Source organism: Eleutherodactylus coqui, chromosome 6, assembly GCF_035609145.1.
Source record: "Eleutherodactylus coqui strain aEleCoq1 chromosome 6, aEleCoq1.hap1, whole genome shotgun sequence".
NCBI classification, from domain to species: Eukaryota; Metazoa; Chordata; class Amphibia; order Anura; family Eleutherodactylidae; genus Eleutherodactylus; species Eleutherodactylus coqui.
Window position 1 is genome coordinate 222,067,261 of NC_089842.1, and position 20,401 is coordinate 222,087,661.

The 20,401-nt window shown below is 49.3% G+C and overlaps 1 protein-coding gene across 2 annotated transcripts in view; it reads left to right on the top strand.

Annotated features, from left to right (window-relative positions):
- Window positions 1–20,401, top strand: part of ASH1L (ASH1 like histone lysine methyltransferase) — a 60,049-nt gene that overhangs the window by 26,652 nt on the left and 12,996 nt on the right. For both annotated transcript variants that reach the window (XM_066608905.1, XM_066608904.1), the window contains exons 3-6: window positions 1,979–5,837; window positions 8,524–8,613; window positions 11,348–12,020; window positions 12,456–12,641. In XM_066608905.1, coding sequence (XP_066465002.1) covers window positions 1,979–5,837; window positions 8,524–8,613; window positions 11,348–12,020; window positions 12,456–12,641 — 4,808 coding nt within the window. The remainder of the gene's footprint in view (window positions 1–1,978; window positions 5,838–8,523; window positions 8,614–11,347; window positions 12,021–12,455; window positions 12,642–20,401) is intronic.

Genomic DNA, 20,401 nt, shown 5'->3' on the forward strand with positions numbered 1-20,401 from the left:
TCCCGCAGCCCCTGGGGCCTTTTTTCCTCCCTGGTCCCGCAGCCCCTGGGGCCTTGTTTCCCCCCTGGTCCCGCAGCCCCTGGGGCCTTGTTTCCCCCCTGGTCCCGCAGCCCCTGGGGCCTTGTTTCCCCCTGGTCCCGCAGCCCCTGGGGCCTTGTTTCCCCCCTGGTCCCGCAGCCCCTGGGGCCTTTTATCCCCCCTGGTCCCGCAGCCCCTGGGGCCTTTTATCCCCCCTGGTCCCGCAGCCCCTGGGGCCTTTTATCCCCCCTGGTCCCGCAGCCCCTGGGGCCTTTTATCCCCCCTGGTCCCGCAGCCCCTGGGGCCTTTTATCCCCCCTGGTCCCGCAGCCCCTGGGGCCTTTTATCCCCCCTGGTCCCGCAGCCCCTGGGGCCTTTTATCCCCCCTGGTCCCGCAGCCCCTGGGGCCTTGTTTCCCCCCTGGTCCCGCAGCCCCTGGGGCCTTGTTTTTCCCCCCTGGTCCCGCAGCCCCTGGGGCCTTGTTTCCCCCCTAGTCCCGCAGCCCCTGGGGCCTTGTTTCCCCCCTGGTCCCGCAGCCCCTTTGGCCTTTTATCCCCCCTGGTCCCGCAGCCCCTTTGGCCTTTTATCCCCCCTGGTCCCGCAGCCCCTTTGGCCTTTTATCCCCCCTGGTCCCGCAGCCCCTTTGGCCTTTTATCCCCCCTGGTCCCGCAGCCCCTGGGGCCTTTTATCCCCCCTGGTCCCGCAGCCCCTGGGGCCTTTTATCCCCCCGGTGTCTCAGCCCCTGGTGCCTTTTCCTCTGCTGGGGCCTCCCACCCATCTCCCCCCCCCCCCCCCCCTCAACCTGGTCCAGCAGCCCCTGGTGCCTTTCCCCCCCTGGTCCTGCAGCCCCTGATGCCTCCCCCACCCCTCATTCCACAGCCCCTAGTGCCCCCCCACCCACACCCTTCCTCATTCCGCAGCTCCTGGTGCCTCCTTCCGACGCATCCCCCTCCTGGTCCCGCGGCCCCTGGTGCCTTCTACCGCTCGTCTTACACTGCTTCTTATGTCCTTTCTTATTGCAGTTATGAGGTAGAAACCTCTTAGCGGTGTATTATTTTGTGGTCCAGACCTCTCGGTAGGGTGAGACAGTAGGAATTTCTTGTAACTATGGCTTCTGACGTGTGGTGGGATGTGGAGGTGCAGGTTGTGCCCAGTGTAGAGCGCTGCAGAGCTGGAGGATATGGCAGCTGGCGTTGTGCCCAGACTCTATAGCAGCAGTTGCTGTTATGTAAATTGTGCTTCAGCGTTGCCTTCCTCTGTAGGTCTTTTCCCACCCTTGTTCTGTGTGTACGCACAACGGAGACAACTGATTGCGGTTGATCTACCTCCATGTTCGCATAGTGGAAGGTGCCACATTTATTTTTAGAAGTCTTTTTTAGAGTCATGTTAAATATGAGCCACCGTCCTCCATGGATGTTGCTGCGTCACTTCTCCCCTCTAGAGGCTGTAACTCTGTTATGTAAGAAGAGCTGTAGGGTCTGTTTCTTGTGAATCCCCTGTCTGAGATGCCAGTACCCCGCCTTAACATTTACTCCGATGACTCCTCGAAGGGAAACTGAAAACAGTATGACACTTGATATTGATGTATTGTCGGAGGCCTCATTTGGATGTTGTCCCTGCTCGTAATCTCACTCATCCCTTTACTCATTTCCTTGTGAGCTAATCGGACTTCACCAAATGTGTTTACCCTCCTCACAGAGTGTCACTTGCTCTATGGTCTGTAGGTTCTTCAGGCTTTGTTCACAGTGGATTAATTTATCACGCTAGGATCTGTGTTTTTTTTACCTGTATTGACATATAATGGATTCATCAGCTCTCCATTTAGTACAGCATGCTACAATAACCATCTAAGAGACAGAAAAGGGTAAACCCAAGCGTGACCACAAATATGTACTAGACCAGTGCCATGTGTCAGCTCCGTTTTCCGCTCTTTAACTTGCTCTTATGCTTTTGTTTTTTAGGATTCCTCCAAATCGATGAAGTCGGGAGAGAAGCAAGCTTTTGATGACCCTAAGATAGAGCCGTTACATGTTTGGCCAGAGGAAGAGAAGAAACCCTCATACAAGAATCCTTCACCTTTGCACTCTGAAATAACTGAGCACAACAAAGCACCAATGCCAGGACTTGTCAGTAACCGAGACCCTGACTTAAAAGACAGGGTTGTGGTAAACGGCACAGCCACCAGTGTTACTGAGAAGCTCGCCCAGCTCATAGCGACCTGCCCACCTTCCAAGTCTTCCAAAATCAGAGCCAAAAAGCAGTCAACGTCAGCCGTGGGTGGCTCGGTCACTGACGAGCAGGGAACACTAGAAACTGACTCTGCTGCAGTCAAAAATTCTCCTACCCCACCTAGCGGTTTCTTAGATGACCTTGAGAAAAAGATCAGCCCGGTGTTAGAGGGTACAAATGGACGACAAGCCAAGGAGGGTGTCCCGGAAAAGTTCTGCAATAGGAAGGAGGCACATAGTTTGGAGAAGGAAGCTGGCATTGACAGGACACCTACGCTGCCAGAGAAAGGTCTACCTGACAAAGACATGCAGGAAAAGCTGTGTCCTGTATATTGCACTTCATTGGACTACAGAAAAGGGGGTGCATCTGATGCATCACCGGCTGTGTCACCTTTCAGTGCGGTGTGCGAAGGAAATATGCCTTCACCGACACCTGCAACATCTCTAACGCCCTGCAGCAGAAGTTCAAATGTGAATTGCCCCCAGTCTCCCTCAAATTCATTGCACTTAAACACTGACACAACACGTGTGGAATGTATTGACGAGCCAAGTGACAAAAGCCAGTTTACATCTGACACTTTACCTGCTGCTTTGGATCACAGAACCTCTCAGCGCACCTTGGAATTCTTACAGAATAATATCTGTAAAGAGGTCAAAAGTGTTTGTCCGGTTAAAATAAGCAGCCGCCTACCCAATGGACCATATGTGTCCAGCAAGAAGCCCACCCAGCGTGTCGAGCCCGCTGCTCACAAGTCAGACCCCTCTGTTGTTAGTTTTGCAACTTTGCTTAGAAAAAAGCAACTGATTAAAGTTACTTGCTTAACAGAGAAGCCAAGTTCCACCGTCCGACCTGGAGGAAGCATCAGCAACACACAGGTAAAACCGTTCAGAAAGCGGAAGGGCAAGAAGCCCAGGTGGACAAAAATACCCAGCAAAAACATTCATTCCTCCAAGGAATCGGCAGCACATAAACAGGAAGAACCCGAAAAGTGTGGCGGGAGAACAGCATTTGCCAGTCAGCTTCACAGTTCAACATTGTGCAAACCAGGCACTGCCACTGATGGCAAGGGAACCCACAAGGAGTCGCCCAAGCTCTATAGCTCTCACCGCAACTACAAAATGGCATGCACTTCACAAAATACCATAGTCACTCAGAAGCCGAGTCGAGGAAAGCCAAAGAGTAAAGATATGCCGCACTTGGACGCATCTCCCAAAAGAGCATTAAAAATCCCATCTTTTAAGGTTGTTTCCTCACAATCTAAAGAAGAACCAGGTCCTCCTGTTCTGCAGCCGGAGGTAGAGATGCCAGCTCTCAAAACAAACCTGACTAGACCACTGTTTCCACGGAAGAGAGGGAGGCCGAGAAGAGATGCTGCCCCTCCACTGCGGGCTCCGCCTGTGCTTTCTGTTGCACCGTTTTTGGTAACTGATAATCCTAAGCGGACTGATAGTGAAGTCGAGCGCCAACAAAACGAAAACCTGCCCAGCAAATTTCACGTGAATGATGACCCTTACAAAATGGGCACCACATGTGGCGAGCCCGACAAGAAGTCTGTGAGGAGAAATAATGGTCAGCTTGTAAAAACCATCATACGAAAGATCAACAAGATGAAAACCATCAAGAGGAAGAAGCTGCTGAGCCAGATCCTCTCTGGTGGCACTGACCAAAACTGCAAAGGGAAAGTACCAGCGAAAACACAAGGACCAGTCTCCACTTTAGCGGCCACGTTCAGCTCTAAACTGGGGCAGCAAATTAACGTGAGCAAGAAAGGAACCATCTACATCGGGAAGAGGAGAGGCCGGAAGCCAAAGGCAACAGTTGAATGTATGATGACCAAGAATTCAGCCAGCGGCGATGCTTTACCAGGTCACCAAGAGTTGAGCACATTAGGTCAAATTATGTCACCCGTCATATCTCCGGCCATCTCCAACTCCCAGATTCTCCCTTCTCCACTTAGTTCTTTCTCTTCTAGTGCAAGTGAGGCCCAGAGCCCATTGAGCAGTGATGCCAGCTTTGTGGAACCAAGCCCAGTACCATATACCCATATGCACTCTCGACATGGTTCATTTCTCCAGACACTTGCGATGAAGAAAGCTTCCAAGGACTCTAGACAGTTGTCCCCTCCTACACTGCTGCCAAACTCTCCATCCCACCTGAATGAAATTACATCTTTGAAGGAAGCCACCTCTTCACCCATCAGCGAGTCTCACAGTGATGAGACAATCCCTAGTGACAGCGGCATTGGCACGGACAACAATAGCACCTCCGACCGCGCAGAGAAGTTCTGCGCACAGAAGAAGAGGAGACATTCCTTCGAGCACATCTCACTCATCGCTCCAGAAGCTTCAGGCATTCTGAGCAACCTCAAGGAGAAGCACAAGCACAAGTGTAAGCACAGGAGCTACGACTTCCTAAGTTACGACAAAATCAAGAGGCAGAAGAGAAAACGGAAAAAGAAGCACCCGCAGCTGCGTAGTCGCCAGGATCCAGATTTCCTGGCCGACTTGGAGGAGATTATCGCTCACCTGAGTGAGCTCCACATAACTCATCGGAGTCATCACTTTATTTCCAGGGATCTGCTCCCTACTATATTTCGCCTCAACTTCAATAGCTTTTACAGTCACCCGTCATTTCCGTTGGACCCCTTGCACTACATCCGGAAACCGGATTTAAAAAAGAAAAGAGGAAGGCCGCCTAAAATGCGGGAAGCCATGTCAGAAATGCCGTTTATGCACAGCCTGGGTTTTCCGCTCTCCAGCACAGGCTTCTACCCTTCGTATAGTATGCCTTACTCTCCCTCTCCTCTCACTGCTGCCCCCATTGGCTTAAGTTATTATGGACGATATCCCCCTACTATTTATCCTCCCCCTCCATCCCCTTCATTTACTGCTCCCCTGCACCCCTCATCTTACATGCACACAGGTCATCTGTTACTCAACCCTGCTAAGTTCCATAAGAAGAAACACAAGCTTCTGCGTCAGGAAGCGTTCCTAACGACAAGTCGCACCCCACTCCTGCCAGTGGGAACGTACCCCAGTGTCCCCCCAGACATGGCATACAGCTGGATGGTGGAGCACAAACACCGTCATCGTCATAAACACAGAGAACACCGGACTGAGCAACAGCAGCTCTCCTTGGACCCTCTGGCCGGAGTCGGCTCTTCCAGGACAGTATTAGAGTCTTTAAAACGTTACAGATTTGGGAAAGACAATATTACGGATAGGTACAAACATAAGGACAAGCATCGCTGCCACCTATCATGTAGTCACTTGTCTCCTTCAAAAGGTCTTGTGAGCAGAGACGAGCCGTGGCTCCGCAGAGAGGCCCCTGAGGCTGGATCATTGGCTCTTGGACTTCAGACTCCACTACAAATCGATTGTTGCAACAGTTCTGCTGGCCTCTCGCTCAGTAGCCTCACTTCCAGTACTGAGACCGTGACCAGCGAAGAGCACACCAACCTCTTCACCAGTGCAATAGGGAGCTGCCGGGGCAGCCTCTCGGCTATTGTCGGGCGCAAAGCACTAAGTGATAGCCCGCCTTTATTTACAGAAAACAGGTCACAGAGGAAGGAGACCCCCCAATCTCAGTCAGGTAACAGTATGTAGAGAGGGTGTTGTAAAGGATAGGGGCGGCATTATCGGTGATGTCACCAGTGCTCTATAGTGAATGGATAGACTGTATTCTCAATGATGTCACAGCTTAACTATAGTGAATGGATAGGCGACATTCTCCGTGATGTCACCGCTGATTTCTAGTTAAAGGCATACTTCCCATCTCGGGAATCCTATTCCAGATACAATGTTTATTTTCAAAATACCTTCCTTCTCCAGATATTGACTCCTGTGTCCTCTAATTGTTCACTGCTTGTTGCCAGGGAAACAGACCACCTCTTCTATGGAAAGAAATAGCAGAGCACAACGGTAGCTGGTGGCCGAGCCAAATTCTAGTGCGCAGGTGCTCCAGAGGTTTAGATGAAAGAAGTGCGCAAGTGCCAGACTCCTCTGTTATTTCTTTCCATGGAAGAGATGGTCAGTTTCCCTGGCAATGAGCAGTAAACAAACAAAGGGCAGAGGAATCAATATCTGGAGAACCGAGCATTTTGGAAATAAACATCTAATGGGCAAGCACAATGTTTTGTGATTTCAAACACACTGAAGTAGGATTCCCAAGATCTGAGTACTCCTTTAATGAATAGACTGCATTCTCAGTGATGTCTACGCTGCTGTGCAGTACTTTGTATTATTGCTGCAGGGCCCCTGTTTGCTTTCCTCTTTTATATTCTTCTGGTATGGCTCTGTCCTACCTATCAAAATTGGAATTATTTAGTTTACAAAAAGGACGGCTGAGGCGTGACCCAATAACTACCGTGTTTCCGTGAAAACAAGACACTGTCTTTTATAATAATTTTTTGACTCGAAAGAGGCACAGTATCTTATTTTCGGGGGGTCTCTTATAATACTCACCTAGCAGCCGGCGTTCAGGTCCCTCAAGCTGGTCTCAGTCACAGCTGCAGGCTTCCGTGTCCTCCGGCACGCCAACAGAGCAGTTCTTCCTGGTAGTGGGGCTTGAATACCCTGCCTCCAGCAAGCTAATGCTCTGATTGGTTAAGCGAGCACCACGTCAGCCAATGGAGCCGGTGCTCGATGAACCAATCACAGCCGTTCATTAAATGGCTGTGATTGATTAATCGAACGCCGGCTTTCATTGGCTGATGCGGCACTTGATTAACCAATCAGAGCATGAGCTTGCTGGTAGCGTAGTATTCAAACCCCGCTACCAGGAAGGACTCATCTGTCATTGTGCAGGAGGACATGGAAGCCTGCTGGAGCTCTGCAGCCCAGCAAGAGGGACGTGAACGCTGGCTGCTAGGTGAGTATTGCTTTTTTTTGGGGGGGGGGGGGGGGGGGGTTTGTACATGTAGTGTAGCTGGGGCTTAGTTTCAGGGAGGGTGGGGGGAGACTTATATTTCATCTCCCCCTCACACAAATCGGGGTATGGCTTATCATCGGGAAGCACGTTATAGATAGATTTATCGGGGGAAAGTACAGAGACTCCCCTTCTATTTTTACCCAGGACTGTAACAATGGGGCGCTCTGTTAACTATGTATAGATGTATCAGGGATCAGTACAGAGATCTCTCCCATCATCTATTCTATCCAGGACTGTAACAAGGGGGCTCTCTAAGAACTATGTATAGATATATCAGGGGTCAATACTGAGATCTCTCCCATCATCTGTTATACCCAGGACTGTAACAAGGTGACACTCTAATAACTATATGTAGATATATCAGGGGTCGTTGGTACAGAGATCTCTCTCTCATCATCTATCTATACTCAGGACTGTAACAAGGGGGCGCTCTAATAACTATGTATAGATATATCAGGGGTCAGTACAGAGATATCTCCCATCATCTATTATATCCAGGACTGTAACAAGGGGGCCTCTAATAACTATGTATAGATATATCAGGGATCGTCGGTACAGAGATCTCTCCTATCCTCTATTTATACCCAGGACTGTAACAAGGGGGCGCTCTTATATTATATCCAGGACTGTAACAAGGGGGCCTCTAATAACTATGTATAGATATATCAGGGGTCAGTACAGAGATCTCTTCCATCATCTATTATATCCAGTACTGTAACAAGGGGGTGCTCCAATAACAATCTATAGATATATCAGAGGTCAGTACAGAGATCTCTCCCATCATCTATCTATACCCAGAACTCTAACAAGGGGGCGCTATCTACGTCTAGCGGAAGGAAGGTTTCTACACAACATAGAAGGGGGTTCTTTACTGTAAGAGCAGTGAGACTATGGAACTCTCTCTTGAGGATGTGGTGATGGAGAATATGATAAAAGAGCAATTGGACCTGCTTTCTACCTCATTAGGGATTTTTTTTGCCTTCCTCTGGATCCGCATGGGGGGGGGGGGGGGTAATAGGCTGACTGGATGGACACATGTCTATTTCCAGCCTTACATACTACATGTTACCTCGTTGCTCTCGATTCGCAGAGCCTACAGTTGTGCTTGTTAGATAGCAGCTGGCTGCCAGGAATGTCGGCATGTTAGTGTTATTACAAAGTCGTTATTCTCATTATGGATGGAGATCGTTGGTTCTACAGAGGGAGGAGGATGACTCCTCCGGCCTCACCAGACTAATGCACTGGAGCAGAAGATTCCTCCACTAAGAGGCACTGTGATGTCACCGACAGCAGGTTGTAGTTTGTCACTTATAGATGTCACATGTTTTTTGAACTCTTCATCTTTCAGCATGTCTGGAGCGCAGCTTGAAAACACCGGAGCGCTTAAGTTGCAGTCCTTCCAGAAGGCGGAGCACTTCAGAGAGTACTTCATGCTCAGGTAAGATATCGGTATGTGACAGCAGAGCGGAAACAGCTGAGGATGTCAATGTATTGTTCAGTCACTGCACAATGGAAAGTTGTACTATCTTCTAATACACTTTGTTTCAATCCCCCACCATTTTCAACATCTCTGCTTGTTGTCAATTACTGCAAACATCCTCGTCTGCCCTGTTCTGATTTGATACATGTTACGTGCAATGACACATTGTAACAAATACGACATCTTTTCTACATGGTTAGAGTTAAGAGTTGCAGAACATTTATTCTAAACAGATTGCTAGGAAGCTGCAGATGGCAATTAATTGCATCTTGTTTGTGAATGAAAGTGCCTCTAGGGGGTATTATTGTATCTTGACGCCACCAGGAATTCCTGGTGGAGCCAAGATTGACAGGGGGGTGACGCCCCTGAACGTGATTGGCTGCAGAGGGGGTTAAGCAGCAGGTCCTGCAAGGCCACTAAAAATGAATAGAAAACCCATACAGCATCTGGCGGCACTGCAGCCGCGCACCCCTAGCACAAAGTGCCTTCCCCGGCGGCAGCAGCTGAGAAGGCGGAACACCCTCCCACCTCACTGTAGGATCGCTGCACAGCACGCCGCCGGAAGCAGAGAGGCCAAACTGAACTCGTGAGGATGGGCTCACTCGTTTTCCGGACCCGGCTGTCATGGACCACTGATGCTGCTGGCGGAATGGAGCTGACAGCGGCCAGCCGGGACGGAGCCGTAATGCAGCGAAGAGAACGGAGGCGTGAGGTGGGGGCCGGGGTATAGAGGTGAATGGTAGGCCGGGAGCGCAGCACACATGCCAGAAATGCCGTCCGGGAAGGAGCACTCACGCTGCAGCGTCTGCATATATTTGTCCCAGCACTGCAGCCTTAGCCTGAGGGTTACTATAGTTCTTAAGCTTACATTATGACATGTACATGCAGCCATCTTACAGCGGTAACATGGCAGCATTGACAGGTAATAATGTAAGCCTAAGAACTATAGTAACCCTCAGGCTAAGACTGCAGCGCTGGGACAAATCAATGCACATTGTGCTGCTAGGACCTTCATGTCTTGACTCTATGGGGAGCTAGGGGTGTGACTTTTGTCAAACCCCTAGCTTCCGGTGGCGTCAAGATACAATAATACCCCTCTAGGGCTTATTGGCAGAGGTACTAAGTGGCTGTAAGCGCTTCAAGGTGGATATGTGGTCGTGACTGTCCAGAATTTCTCAGGTGTGATGTAGAAATTGCTTGTGTGGTGAGCTCTTTATGTACTGAGAGCGGGCCTTTTAGGGTCCGTTCACACATGGTGGATTTCAAATAAATTTTGGCATGAATTCTGCAGTAAAATCCGTAATTTCTATAATCCTTTCTGGCCATGTGGCGTGAAAAATATTGCCATTAGAATATAGCAGAATTGCCGAGGATTGAATGACAGTGAGGCCCCTCCTCTTGTAGATCGGCTGCATATCCACAACACAAGTCACAGCATCTGCCTGGGATTTCTGCCATGGAAATACACATGTAACGTGCCATGATAATACTAGCAGTAGATTTTATCAGCAGCTTCTGGCGAATTATCCAGAATTCCCCCATCACTTCCTATGTAGCCGCTGCTTCTGAGTTATTACGGGGAGGTGTCAGGTGAATGTAGCGCTTCTTGTTGGATTTGAAGTTCTCTTCAGGAGGTCGAGGTTTAAAGAAGTTTTCCAGGACATAAAATAAAGTTGAAAAGGACTTAAAATGAAGAATAATTAAATATTCACCTACTCTGGTGGCTTCCTGTCCAGGGCTGCAGCCCCGGTGTCTGCCACACCAAACCTCAGAAAAAACGGCAAGCGGTCAAGTGCCATTCATTATGCGTGTGAATAATGAGGAATCGCCATAGAAGAATCACCATTGAAGCCTGTGACTGGCAGAGCAGTCACATGCACAATGAACGGCACATGACTGCATGCTACTGCTTCTGGGTTCTGTGTGACTGGCATTGGGACTGCAGCGCTGGATGGTGAGCCACCAGGATGGGTGAGTATTCAATTTTTCTCCAATCCCTTTTTAACGTTTTTCATGTCCTAGAAAACCACTTTAAAGGGAACCTGTCAGCAGTTTATACTAAACAAACTAGTACTGGAGCGCTTCACTCTCTCGCGCATGTGCCGTATGTTTGCGGACTGGGGCATGCGCAGACCATGTATCCCTTTTATGCGCAAATTTATAGCTGCCACCTGCGAAATTCTGGTACATGCATAAGAGATTAAAGCTCTCCAGTAGGTGACGTGAACCCCGCAGCTGAGGTGGGTGGGGTTTATGTTAACAACTCCGGCCAGAAAGGACTGTCCTGACCCATCTGCCAGACTGGACCGTGGACCTTTGCATGTGGTGCAGGAGATTTAAGTCATTTTATGCAGACATACTTTTAAAAGGAAGGGTAAAGTTATTTATGGAAATTCTGTGTTCTCTCTCTGTAGTTCGTTTAGTAGTGTTTAACTGCTGACAGGTTCTCTTTTAAAAGTTGTTTCCTGCATTGTGCGTGAGATTAGATCAACGGTTCTGACACAACTCGCACCCATTCACAGCAAACACAGATGAAAGATTCTTCTCTGACCTCCTTCATCCCATTTTAGATGTGCACAGCACGCTCCTGCCTCTGGGTGCATCACGCCCCCTCTGTTAGCACTATATCCTTTCCCCTGTCTGTCTATCACCTGTAATGCACATAATGGATTTGACTTTCTACTCCTTCCAGTTATGGGGGTCCCTTTGCGAGCAACAAGACACAGCTCCACAGGTGAAGAATCAGTGGACTGCATGCTGCAGAGAGGCGGCCATGGAGAGAAGCAGACTGCTCTGGACAAAACTGTGGACACGGTCCTCACCGCTAATGCCTCTGTGTCTGCCTCTTCGAGCCCAGTGAGAGCGCTCAACCGGGAGAAGAGCCAGAGTAAATTAGACTCAACGCCACCAGAACCCTTGATGGATGGTTCGGGGATGTCCTCTAACCGACTGCTCAGTAACTATCCCAGTCATAGCCTGAAGAGGAGCATGGTGGAGGTGATACACAAACAGGCACGGAGAATGTATAACTACAGCAAGATCCTGGCCTCCAAGAAGAATCTTGGTCATGTCAATAAGATCCTGAAAGCCAAGAAACTACAGAGACAGTCTCGAACAGGTAACAACATTGTAAAGAGAAGACCTGGGAGACCCCGCAAATACCCTCTGGAGGATGGGCTCACTCTGCCGCTGGTCTCCCATACTATTGGTGAGCGAGAAGATGACACAGTTAAAGATGTTATTGAAGCCGTAGTACAGGGCGTGAGTCTGGAGAGCGACCATCGCAGAGGCTGGAAAAGGAAGCATCATGAGCTGGAGAAGATGGTAAAGAAAAGGCAGAGAAGCGGTGAAGATGAGGAGAGCAGGTACATATGATTCTGTGTCTCACCCTTGTATTCCTCCTTGCAGTCATAATGAAAACAAAGATCTGGTACCGTGTTAGCCAGTAGAGCAAAATGTGATTGTTCTCAGCAAGAGAAACGACGTAATCTTGTAGATATACCACCTTTTAATGGCTAACAAAAATACATGATGTAATAATAGCGAGCTTTCGTACCAACGCAGGGTGCATGCCTCTTCAGATCCAATCTATTTAAGCCGGAAGAAGTACCCTGCGTTGGTACGAAAGCTCGCTATTATTACATCATGTATTTTTGTTAGCCATTAAAAGGTATCATATCTACAAGATTACGTCGTTTCTCTTGCTGAGAACAATCACATCCTTGCAGTCACACACACTTACTAGAACCAGTTGGTGACCACATGCAGTCTTGTAATGTTCTTCCTTCATTTTTTTGCAGTTTGGCCGAGCTTCACCTTGGACACATCTCCTCCAGTCATATTACTGGTCTGCACCATGAAGCATGTGACTTAGGTAGATCCTGTCACTTGTCACCATTGCTGCAGCGAGAGAAGAAGGGCGCTCGTCCTCCCAAGAAGAAATTCCAGAAAGCTGGCCTCTTCTCTGACGTTTATAAAACCACTGAGTGAGTAATGTTTCTGGGCCCGCGGCTGCTGAAATCATGACCTGGGCCTCCCACAATCCTGTGCACCTCAATTTCATCTCAGATCCTTAGATTTCACTGGAATGTCTGTTCTTTAACTTCAATTAACCACCGTCTCACTCTGGGGGTGGGGAGTTCTTTTTATCATTATTTTTGGGTCTGGAGGTTGCGTGTTCTCATTGTCATAGGTCCTCTATAACTGTGTCTGCTCTGGAGGCGGGGAGTTCTCATCGTCACAGGTCCTCCACCACTGTATCCGCTCTGGAGGTGGGGAGTTCTCATGGTGGCAGGTCCCCTCTATCACTATGTCCGGTCTGGAGGTGGGAAGTTGCCGTACTAACATGTCCTCTTTCTCTGGATGTGGGGAGTTCTCATGGTGGCAGGTCCTCTATCACTGTGTCCGCTCTGAAGGTGGAGAGTTGTCATGGTGGCAGGGCCTCTATCACTATGTCCGCTCTGGAGATGTGTAGTTCTTGTAGGGGCAGGTCCTCTTTAGCACTATGTCCGCTCTAGAAGTGGGGAGTTGCCGAAGTAACATGTCCTCTTTCGCTGGAGGTGAGGAGTTCTGAAGGTGACAGGTCCTCTTTAGCACTGTGTTCACTCTGGAGGTGGGGAGTTCTCATGGTGACAGGATCTCTTTAGCACTGTGTTTTCTCTGGTGCTGGGCAGTTGTCTTGGTGGCAGGTCCTCTTTAGCACTGTGTCTGCTCTGGAGGCTGGGAGTTCTCATGGTTACAGGTCCTTTTTAGCACTGTGTCCGCTCTGAAGGTGGGGAGTTCCCCTGGTGGAAAGCCCTCTATCACTGTGTCCGCTTTGGAAGTAGGGAGTTGCCGTAGTAACGTCCTTTGGAGGTGGGGAGTTCTCAAGGCGACAGGTCTTTTTTAGCACGGTGTCCACTCTGGAGGTGGGGAGTTTTCATTGTGAAAGGATCTCTTTGGCACTACGTCTGCCATGGAGGTAGGATGTTCTCGTACTCACAGGTCCACTTTAGCACTATGTCCACTCTGAAAGTGGGGAGTTCTCTTTGTGACAGGTCCTCTTTAGCACTGTGTCCACTCTGTAGGTGGGGAGTTCTCATGTTGAAAGGTCTTCTTTAGCACTGTGTCCGCTCTGCAGGTGGGGAGTTCTTGTAGTGACAGGTCCTCTTTAGCACTGTGTCTGCTTTTGGAAATGGGGAGTTCTCATGGTAACAGGTTCTCTTTCGCACTGTGTCCGCTGTGGAGGTGGGGAGTTCTCAGGGTGCCAGGTCCTCTATTGCTGTGTCTGCTCTGGAGGTAAGGAGTACTACTTGTGAAAAGTCATCTTTCGCTATGTATGCTTTGGAGATGGCGAGTTCACATGGGGGCAGGTGCTCTCACTGTGTCCGCATTGGAAGTGGGGAGTTGCCGTAGTAACATGTCCTCTTTCTTTGGAGGTGGGGAGTTATCAAAGTGACAGGTCTTTTTTTAGCATGGTGTCCACTCTTAAGGTGGGGAGTTCTCATGGTGAAAGGATCTCTTTGGCACTACGTCTGCCATGGAGGTAGGAAGTTCTCGTAATCACAGGTCCACTTTAGCACTGTGTCCACGCTGGAAGTGGGGAGTTCTCTTTGTGACAGGTGCTCTATTGCTGTGTCTGCTCTGGAAGTGAGGAGTTGCCATAGTAACATGTCCTCTTTCTCTGTAGGTAGGGAGTTTTCAAGGTGACAGGTCCTCTTTAGCACTGTGTCCGCTCTGGAGGTGGGGAGTTCTCATGGTGACAGGTCCTCTATCACTGTGTCCGCTCTGGAGGTGGGGAGTTCTCATGGTGACAGGTCCTCTATCACTGTGTCCGCTCTGGAGGTGGGGAGTTCTCATGGTGACAGGTCCTCTATCACTGTGTCTGCTTTGTAGCGGGGAAGTTCTTAAGATGACAGATCTTCTATCATGGTGGCAGGTCCTCTAGCACTATGACTGCTTTGTAGCGGGGGCGTTCTCATGGTGGCAGGTCCTCTAGCACTATGACTGCTTTGTAGCAGGGGATTTCTCATGGTGAAAGGTTCTCTTTATCACTGTGTCCGCTCTGGAGCTTGGGAGTTCTCAAGGTGACAGATCTTCTATCGTGGTGGCAGGTCCTCTATTACTATGGCTGGTTTTGTAGTGGGGGAGTTCTCATGGTGAAAGGTCCACTTCAGCACTGTGTCTGCTCTGGAGGTGGGGAGTACTCATGTTGGCAGATCCTCTTTAGCAATGTGTCTGCTCTGGAGGTGGGGAGTTCCCTTAGGGATAGGTCCTCTTTGGCACTGTGTGCGCTCTGCAGGTGGGGAGTTCTCATGGTGACAGGTCCTCTTTAGCACTGTGTCCGCCGTCCAGAGCAGACACAGTGATAGAAGACCTGCCACCATGAGAACTCGGCACCTCCAGAGCGGACACGGCTGAGGAGTTCTCATAGTGACATATCCTCCTATAACTTTGTCCACTCTGGAGGTGCTGAGTACTCATGCTGGCAGATCCTCGTTTAGCACTGTATCTCTCGAGGTGGGGAGTTCTCTTAGTAACAGGTCCTCTTTAGCACTGTGTGCGCTCTGCAGGTTGCGAGTTCTCTTAGTGACAGGTCCTCTTTAGCACTGTGTGCGCTCTGCAGGTTGCGAGTTCTCTTAGTGATAGGTCTTCTTTAGCACTGTGTGCGCTTTGGTGGTGGGGAGCACTGGTAGTGAGCGGTCCTCTATCAGTGTGTCAACTCTGGAGATGGGGAGTTCCCATGGGGGCAGGTCCTCTATAACTGTGTCCGCTTTGTAGTGGGTGAGTTCTCATGGTTACAGGTCCTCTTTAGCACTGTGTCTGTTCCGGGTTCTGGAGGTGGGTAGTTCTCATGGTGATAGGCCTGTATCACTGTTTCTGCTCTGGAGGTGGGGAGTTCTCAAGATGACAGGTCCTCCATCACTTTGTCCGCTTTGTAGCGGGAGAATTCTGATGGTGACAGGTCCTGTATCACTGTGTCTGCTCTGGTAGTGGGAAGTTCTCATGGTGACAGGTTCTCTATCACTGTGTCCACTCTGGTGGTGGAAAGTTCTCGTAGTGACAGGTCCTCTTTTGCTATGTCTGCTCTGGAGATGGGATTTCCCATGGTGACAGGTACTCTATTAGTATGTCTGTTTTGTAGCACGGAAGTTCTCAGGTCGCAGGTCCTCTTTAGCACTGTGTCCGCTCTGGAGGTGCGGAGTTCTCATAGTCACAGGTGCTCTATCACTGTCTCCGCTCTGGAGGTGAGGAAGTCTCATGGTTACAGGTCCTCTAGCAGTGTATCTGCTGTGGAGGCGGGGAGTTGTCATTGCAACAGGTCCTCTAGCAGTGTATCTGCTGTGGAGGCGGGGAGTTCTCATTGCGACAGGTCCTCTACCACTGTGTCCGCTCTCGTGGTGGCGAGTACTCGTAGAGACAGATCCTCTTTCGCTATGTCTGCTTTGGAGCGGGGGAGTTGTCATGGTGATAGCTCCACTGTAGCACTGTGTTCTCTCTGGGCATGCGGAGCTCTTGTGGTGACAGGTCCTCTTGAGCACTGTGTCCGCTCTAGAGGTGAGGAGTTCTCATATTGACAGGTCCTCTATCAGTATGTCCGCTTTGTATCGGGGAAGTTCTCAGGAGACAGGTCCTCTTTAGCACAGTGTCTACTCTGGAAGTGCTGAATTCTCATAGGCACATGTCCTATATCCCTGTGTCCACTCTGGAGGTGTGGAGTTCTCATGGTTACAGGTCCTCTATCACTGTGTTCCGCTCTGGTGGTGGGGAGTTCTTGTAGTGACAGGTCCTCTTTTGCTATGTCTGCTCTGGAGATGGGGAGTTCCCATGGTGGCAGGTCCTCTTTGGTGCCGGGTAGTTATGGTGAGAGTTTTACTTTAGCACTGTGTCTGCTCTGGTAGTAGGGAGCTCTCATTGTGACAGGTCCTCTTTAGCATGGTTTCTACTCTGGAGGTGGAGAGTTCTCATGTTGACAGGTCCTTTATCACTGTTCCCGCTTTGGACGTGCCGAGTTCCCATGGTGGCAGGTTCTCTTTAGCACTGTATATCCACTCTGGAGGTGGGGAGCTCTCATTTTGACAGGTCCTCTATAAGTGTGTCTGCTTTGGAGATGAGGGTTCCCATGGTGGCAGGTCCTCTATCAGTATGTCCGCTTTGTAGCAGGGCAGTTCATAGAATGGTAGAGTTGGAAGGAACCTCCATGCCCAGATGTAGGACTTTGCATTTCTCCTTGTTAAATACCATTCTTTTAGTCATCAGCCACTGTTCAAGCTTTTCTAGATGTTTTTGAATACTCTATCTTCCCTAGCGTTAGCTATCCCTCCTAGCTTTGTCTCGTCGGCTAATTTGATCAGTTTCCCATGAATTCCCTCCAGATCATTTATAAAAATGTTGACCAACACTGGGACTAGGACAGAGCCTTGTGGTACCCCACTTTATACAATCTTCCACTTAGATGTGCAGCCAATTATGACCACTCTTTGAGAACGATCACTCATCCAGTTGTGAATCCACCTAACAGTTGCCTTGTCAATCCCATATTTGATCATTTTTTCAATAAATATAGTATGAGATACTTTGTCAAATGCTTTACTAAGGTCAATATATACTATATCCACTGCATTTCCCTGATCAACCCAGTTGGTGATACTGTCATAGAAGGAAATTAGATTTGTCTGTCATGACTTGTTTGTTACAAACCCATGCTGGCTCTGGTTAATTACTCCATTTTCATCCAAGTACTTGCATACATGCTGTTTAGAGATGAGCGAACATACTCGCTAAGGCAAACTACTCGAGCGAGTAGTGCCTTATGCGAGTACCTGCCCTCTCGTCTCTAAAGATTCGGGTGCTGGCGGGGAGAGTGGGGAGGAATGGGGAGGAGATCTCTCTCTCACTCTCTCCCCCCCTGCTCACTCCCGCAACTCACCGCTCTTCCCCCGCCGACACCCGAATCCTTAGAGACGAGCGGCCAGGTACTCGCATAAGGCACTACTCGCTTGAGTAGTTTGCCTTAGCGAGTATGCTCACTCATCTCTAATGCTGTTCAATAATTTGTTCAAAGATCTTTCCCGGTATAGAAGTCAGGCTCACAGGCCTGTAGTTTCCTGGATCCACCTTCTTCCCTTTTTTGAAGATAGGAACAACATTTACTCTTTTCCAATCTTCTGGGACTTCTGCTGTTCTCCAGGAATTTTTAAAGATTATGGCGAGTGGTTCAGCAATTACCTCCGCTGCTTCCTTTAGTATCCTAGTATGTAATTCATCTGGACATTGAGATTTGAATTCATTTAAGTTAGTTAAGTCTTCCCTCACCATCCCTCTGCTTATAGATAGCCTGCATTCTTTTATTTCCCCAATAGCACAGAGAAGATCAGTTGATGTTCCATCTACTTTCTGAGAGAAAACGGATACAAAATAGGAATTTAAAAGGTCGGCCTTCCCAACATAATTCTTAACCAATTCACCATTTTCATCTTGTAAGCATCCAATAGCATCTTTGACTTTTCTTTTGCTTTTGACATACCCCAAAATCCTTTTTATTACTTTTGGCCTCTGTTGCAAGCCTCAATTCAATATTAGCTTTAGCTTTTCCGACACTTGTCGTACAGTTTCTGCAGACCAAATTATATTCTTCTTTAGATATTCCCTCCTTTTTCCATTTGATAAACCTATTTTTCTTCCTTTTTACCATGTGTGCAAGTTCTGTGTTCATCCTTCCTGGGCTCTTTAAATGCTTTCCATTCTTCCTTCTTTTAGGGATTGTTAATGATTGTGCTTTGAGAATCTCATTTCGCAATATTTCCCACCTTCTTGGACATTTCTGTCCTTAAGAACATCCAGCCATTGGATTCTTCCTATCCTCTTTCTGAGTTCATTGAAATCTGCCTTTCTGAAATCCAACCTTGAGGTCTGAGGCTGGGTTCACACGGGGTGGATTCTCGACGGAAATCTCGCGGTTTGGCCGCAGTGAAAAACCGTGAGATTTCCGCCGGGAGAACCGCTGCTTCAAAACCCACGGCGGTTTTGAAGCGGCCCGGCCGCTCGCTCTTCTGCTGCGGCCGGCGCTCCCATAGAGGAGAGTGCGGCCACAGTGGGGGAAAAAATGAACATACTGCGGCCGGCAAATCCGCGCCGCAGCGGCGGCTTCTGCTGTCTTTGCCGCAGTGGATTTACCGTCCCGTGTGGACGAGATTTCTGAGAAATCTCGTCCACACGGCTGGCTAATCCCGGGATTAGCGGCCGCATGCTTATTTGCCGCGGCGAAATTCCGGACAGAATTTCCACGGCAAATCCGCCCCCGTGTGAACCCAGCCTAAGTCTTCTCAGATTCTCCCCTTTTTATCCAAAATTCAAGGATATCATGATCTCTACCTCCTAAGGTCCCAGCCACCCTTACTCCCTGAACCATTCCCTCCCTGTTGGTAAGAATTAGGTCCAAGATAGCAGATCCCCTTGTTTTCTCTTCGACCTTTTGAATGATAAAGTTGTCAGCAAGAGCGGATAAGAATTTGTTGGATCCATTACTTTTACCTGAGAGAGATTCCCAACAAATGTCTGGATGGGTAAAATCTCCCATGATCACTATGTCATGCTTTTTTGAGAGCTTGGCCATCTGATGTAGAAAGAGTTCATCAATATCTTCTGCTTGTCCAGGTGGCCTAAGTTCCCAGCTGATAGTACCTCTTTATCACTGTGTCCGCTCTGGTGGTGGGGAGTTGCCGTAGTGACAGGTCCTCTTTCACTATGTCTGCTTTGGAGATGGGGAGTTCCCATGGGGGTAGGTCCTCTTTCACTGTGTGCGCTTTATAACTGGGGAGTTGTCATGGTGACAGGTCCACTTTAGCACTGCGCACTCTGGAGGTGGAGAGTTCCCATGGTGGCAGGTCCCCTATCAGTATGTCCGCTTTGTAGCGGGTAAGTTCTCTGTGGAGGTGGGGAGTTCTCATGAAGACAGGTCCTCTATCACTGTGTCTGCTCTGGCGGTGGGGAGTTCTCATAGTGACAGGTCCTTTTTTGCTATATCTGCTTTGGAGATGGGGATGTCACATGGTGGCAGGTCCTCTCTTACTGTGTCTGCTTTGGCGCTGGGGAATTCTTATAGTGACAGGTTATCTATCACTGTGTCTGCTCCGGTGGTAGGGAGTTCTTGTAGTGACAGGTCCTATTTCATTATGTCCGCTTTGTAGCGGGGGAGTTCTCATGGTGACAGATCCTCTTTAGCACTGTCTCCACTCTGGAGTTCTCATGGTCACAGGTCCTCTATCCCTGTCTCTGCACTGGAGGTGGGGAGTTCTTATGGTAGCAGATCCTCTATCACTGTGTCCGCTCTATTTTTGGGGAGTTCTCAAGGTGACAGGTCCTCTATCACTGTGTCTGCTCTGGAGTTGGGGAGTTCTCATGGTCACAGATCCTGTATCACTGTGAGCCCTTACGAGGTGGGAAGTTCTTGAGGTGATAGGTCCTGTATCACTGTGTCCACTCCGGAGGTAGGGAGTTCTCTTGGTGACAGGTCCTCTATCACTGTGTCCGCTTTGGAGCAGGGGAATTCTAAGGCCTCATGTCCACGGGGAAAATCAGGCTCGCTACGGATTCTTAATGTAGAATCCGTAGCTGGTCCCTCCTGCCCCGCGGACATGAGGCCTAAAAATCAGAATAAACTCTCCTGCTCCAGACGATGCTGATCTTCCTTCCTTCGCGGCCGGATCTTCTTTCTTCGGCCCGGCGGATGTGCTCGGCACGCTGGCAGTGTGCCGCGCTCATGCGC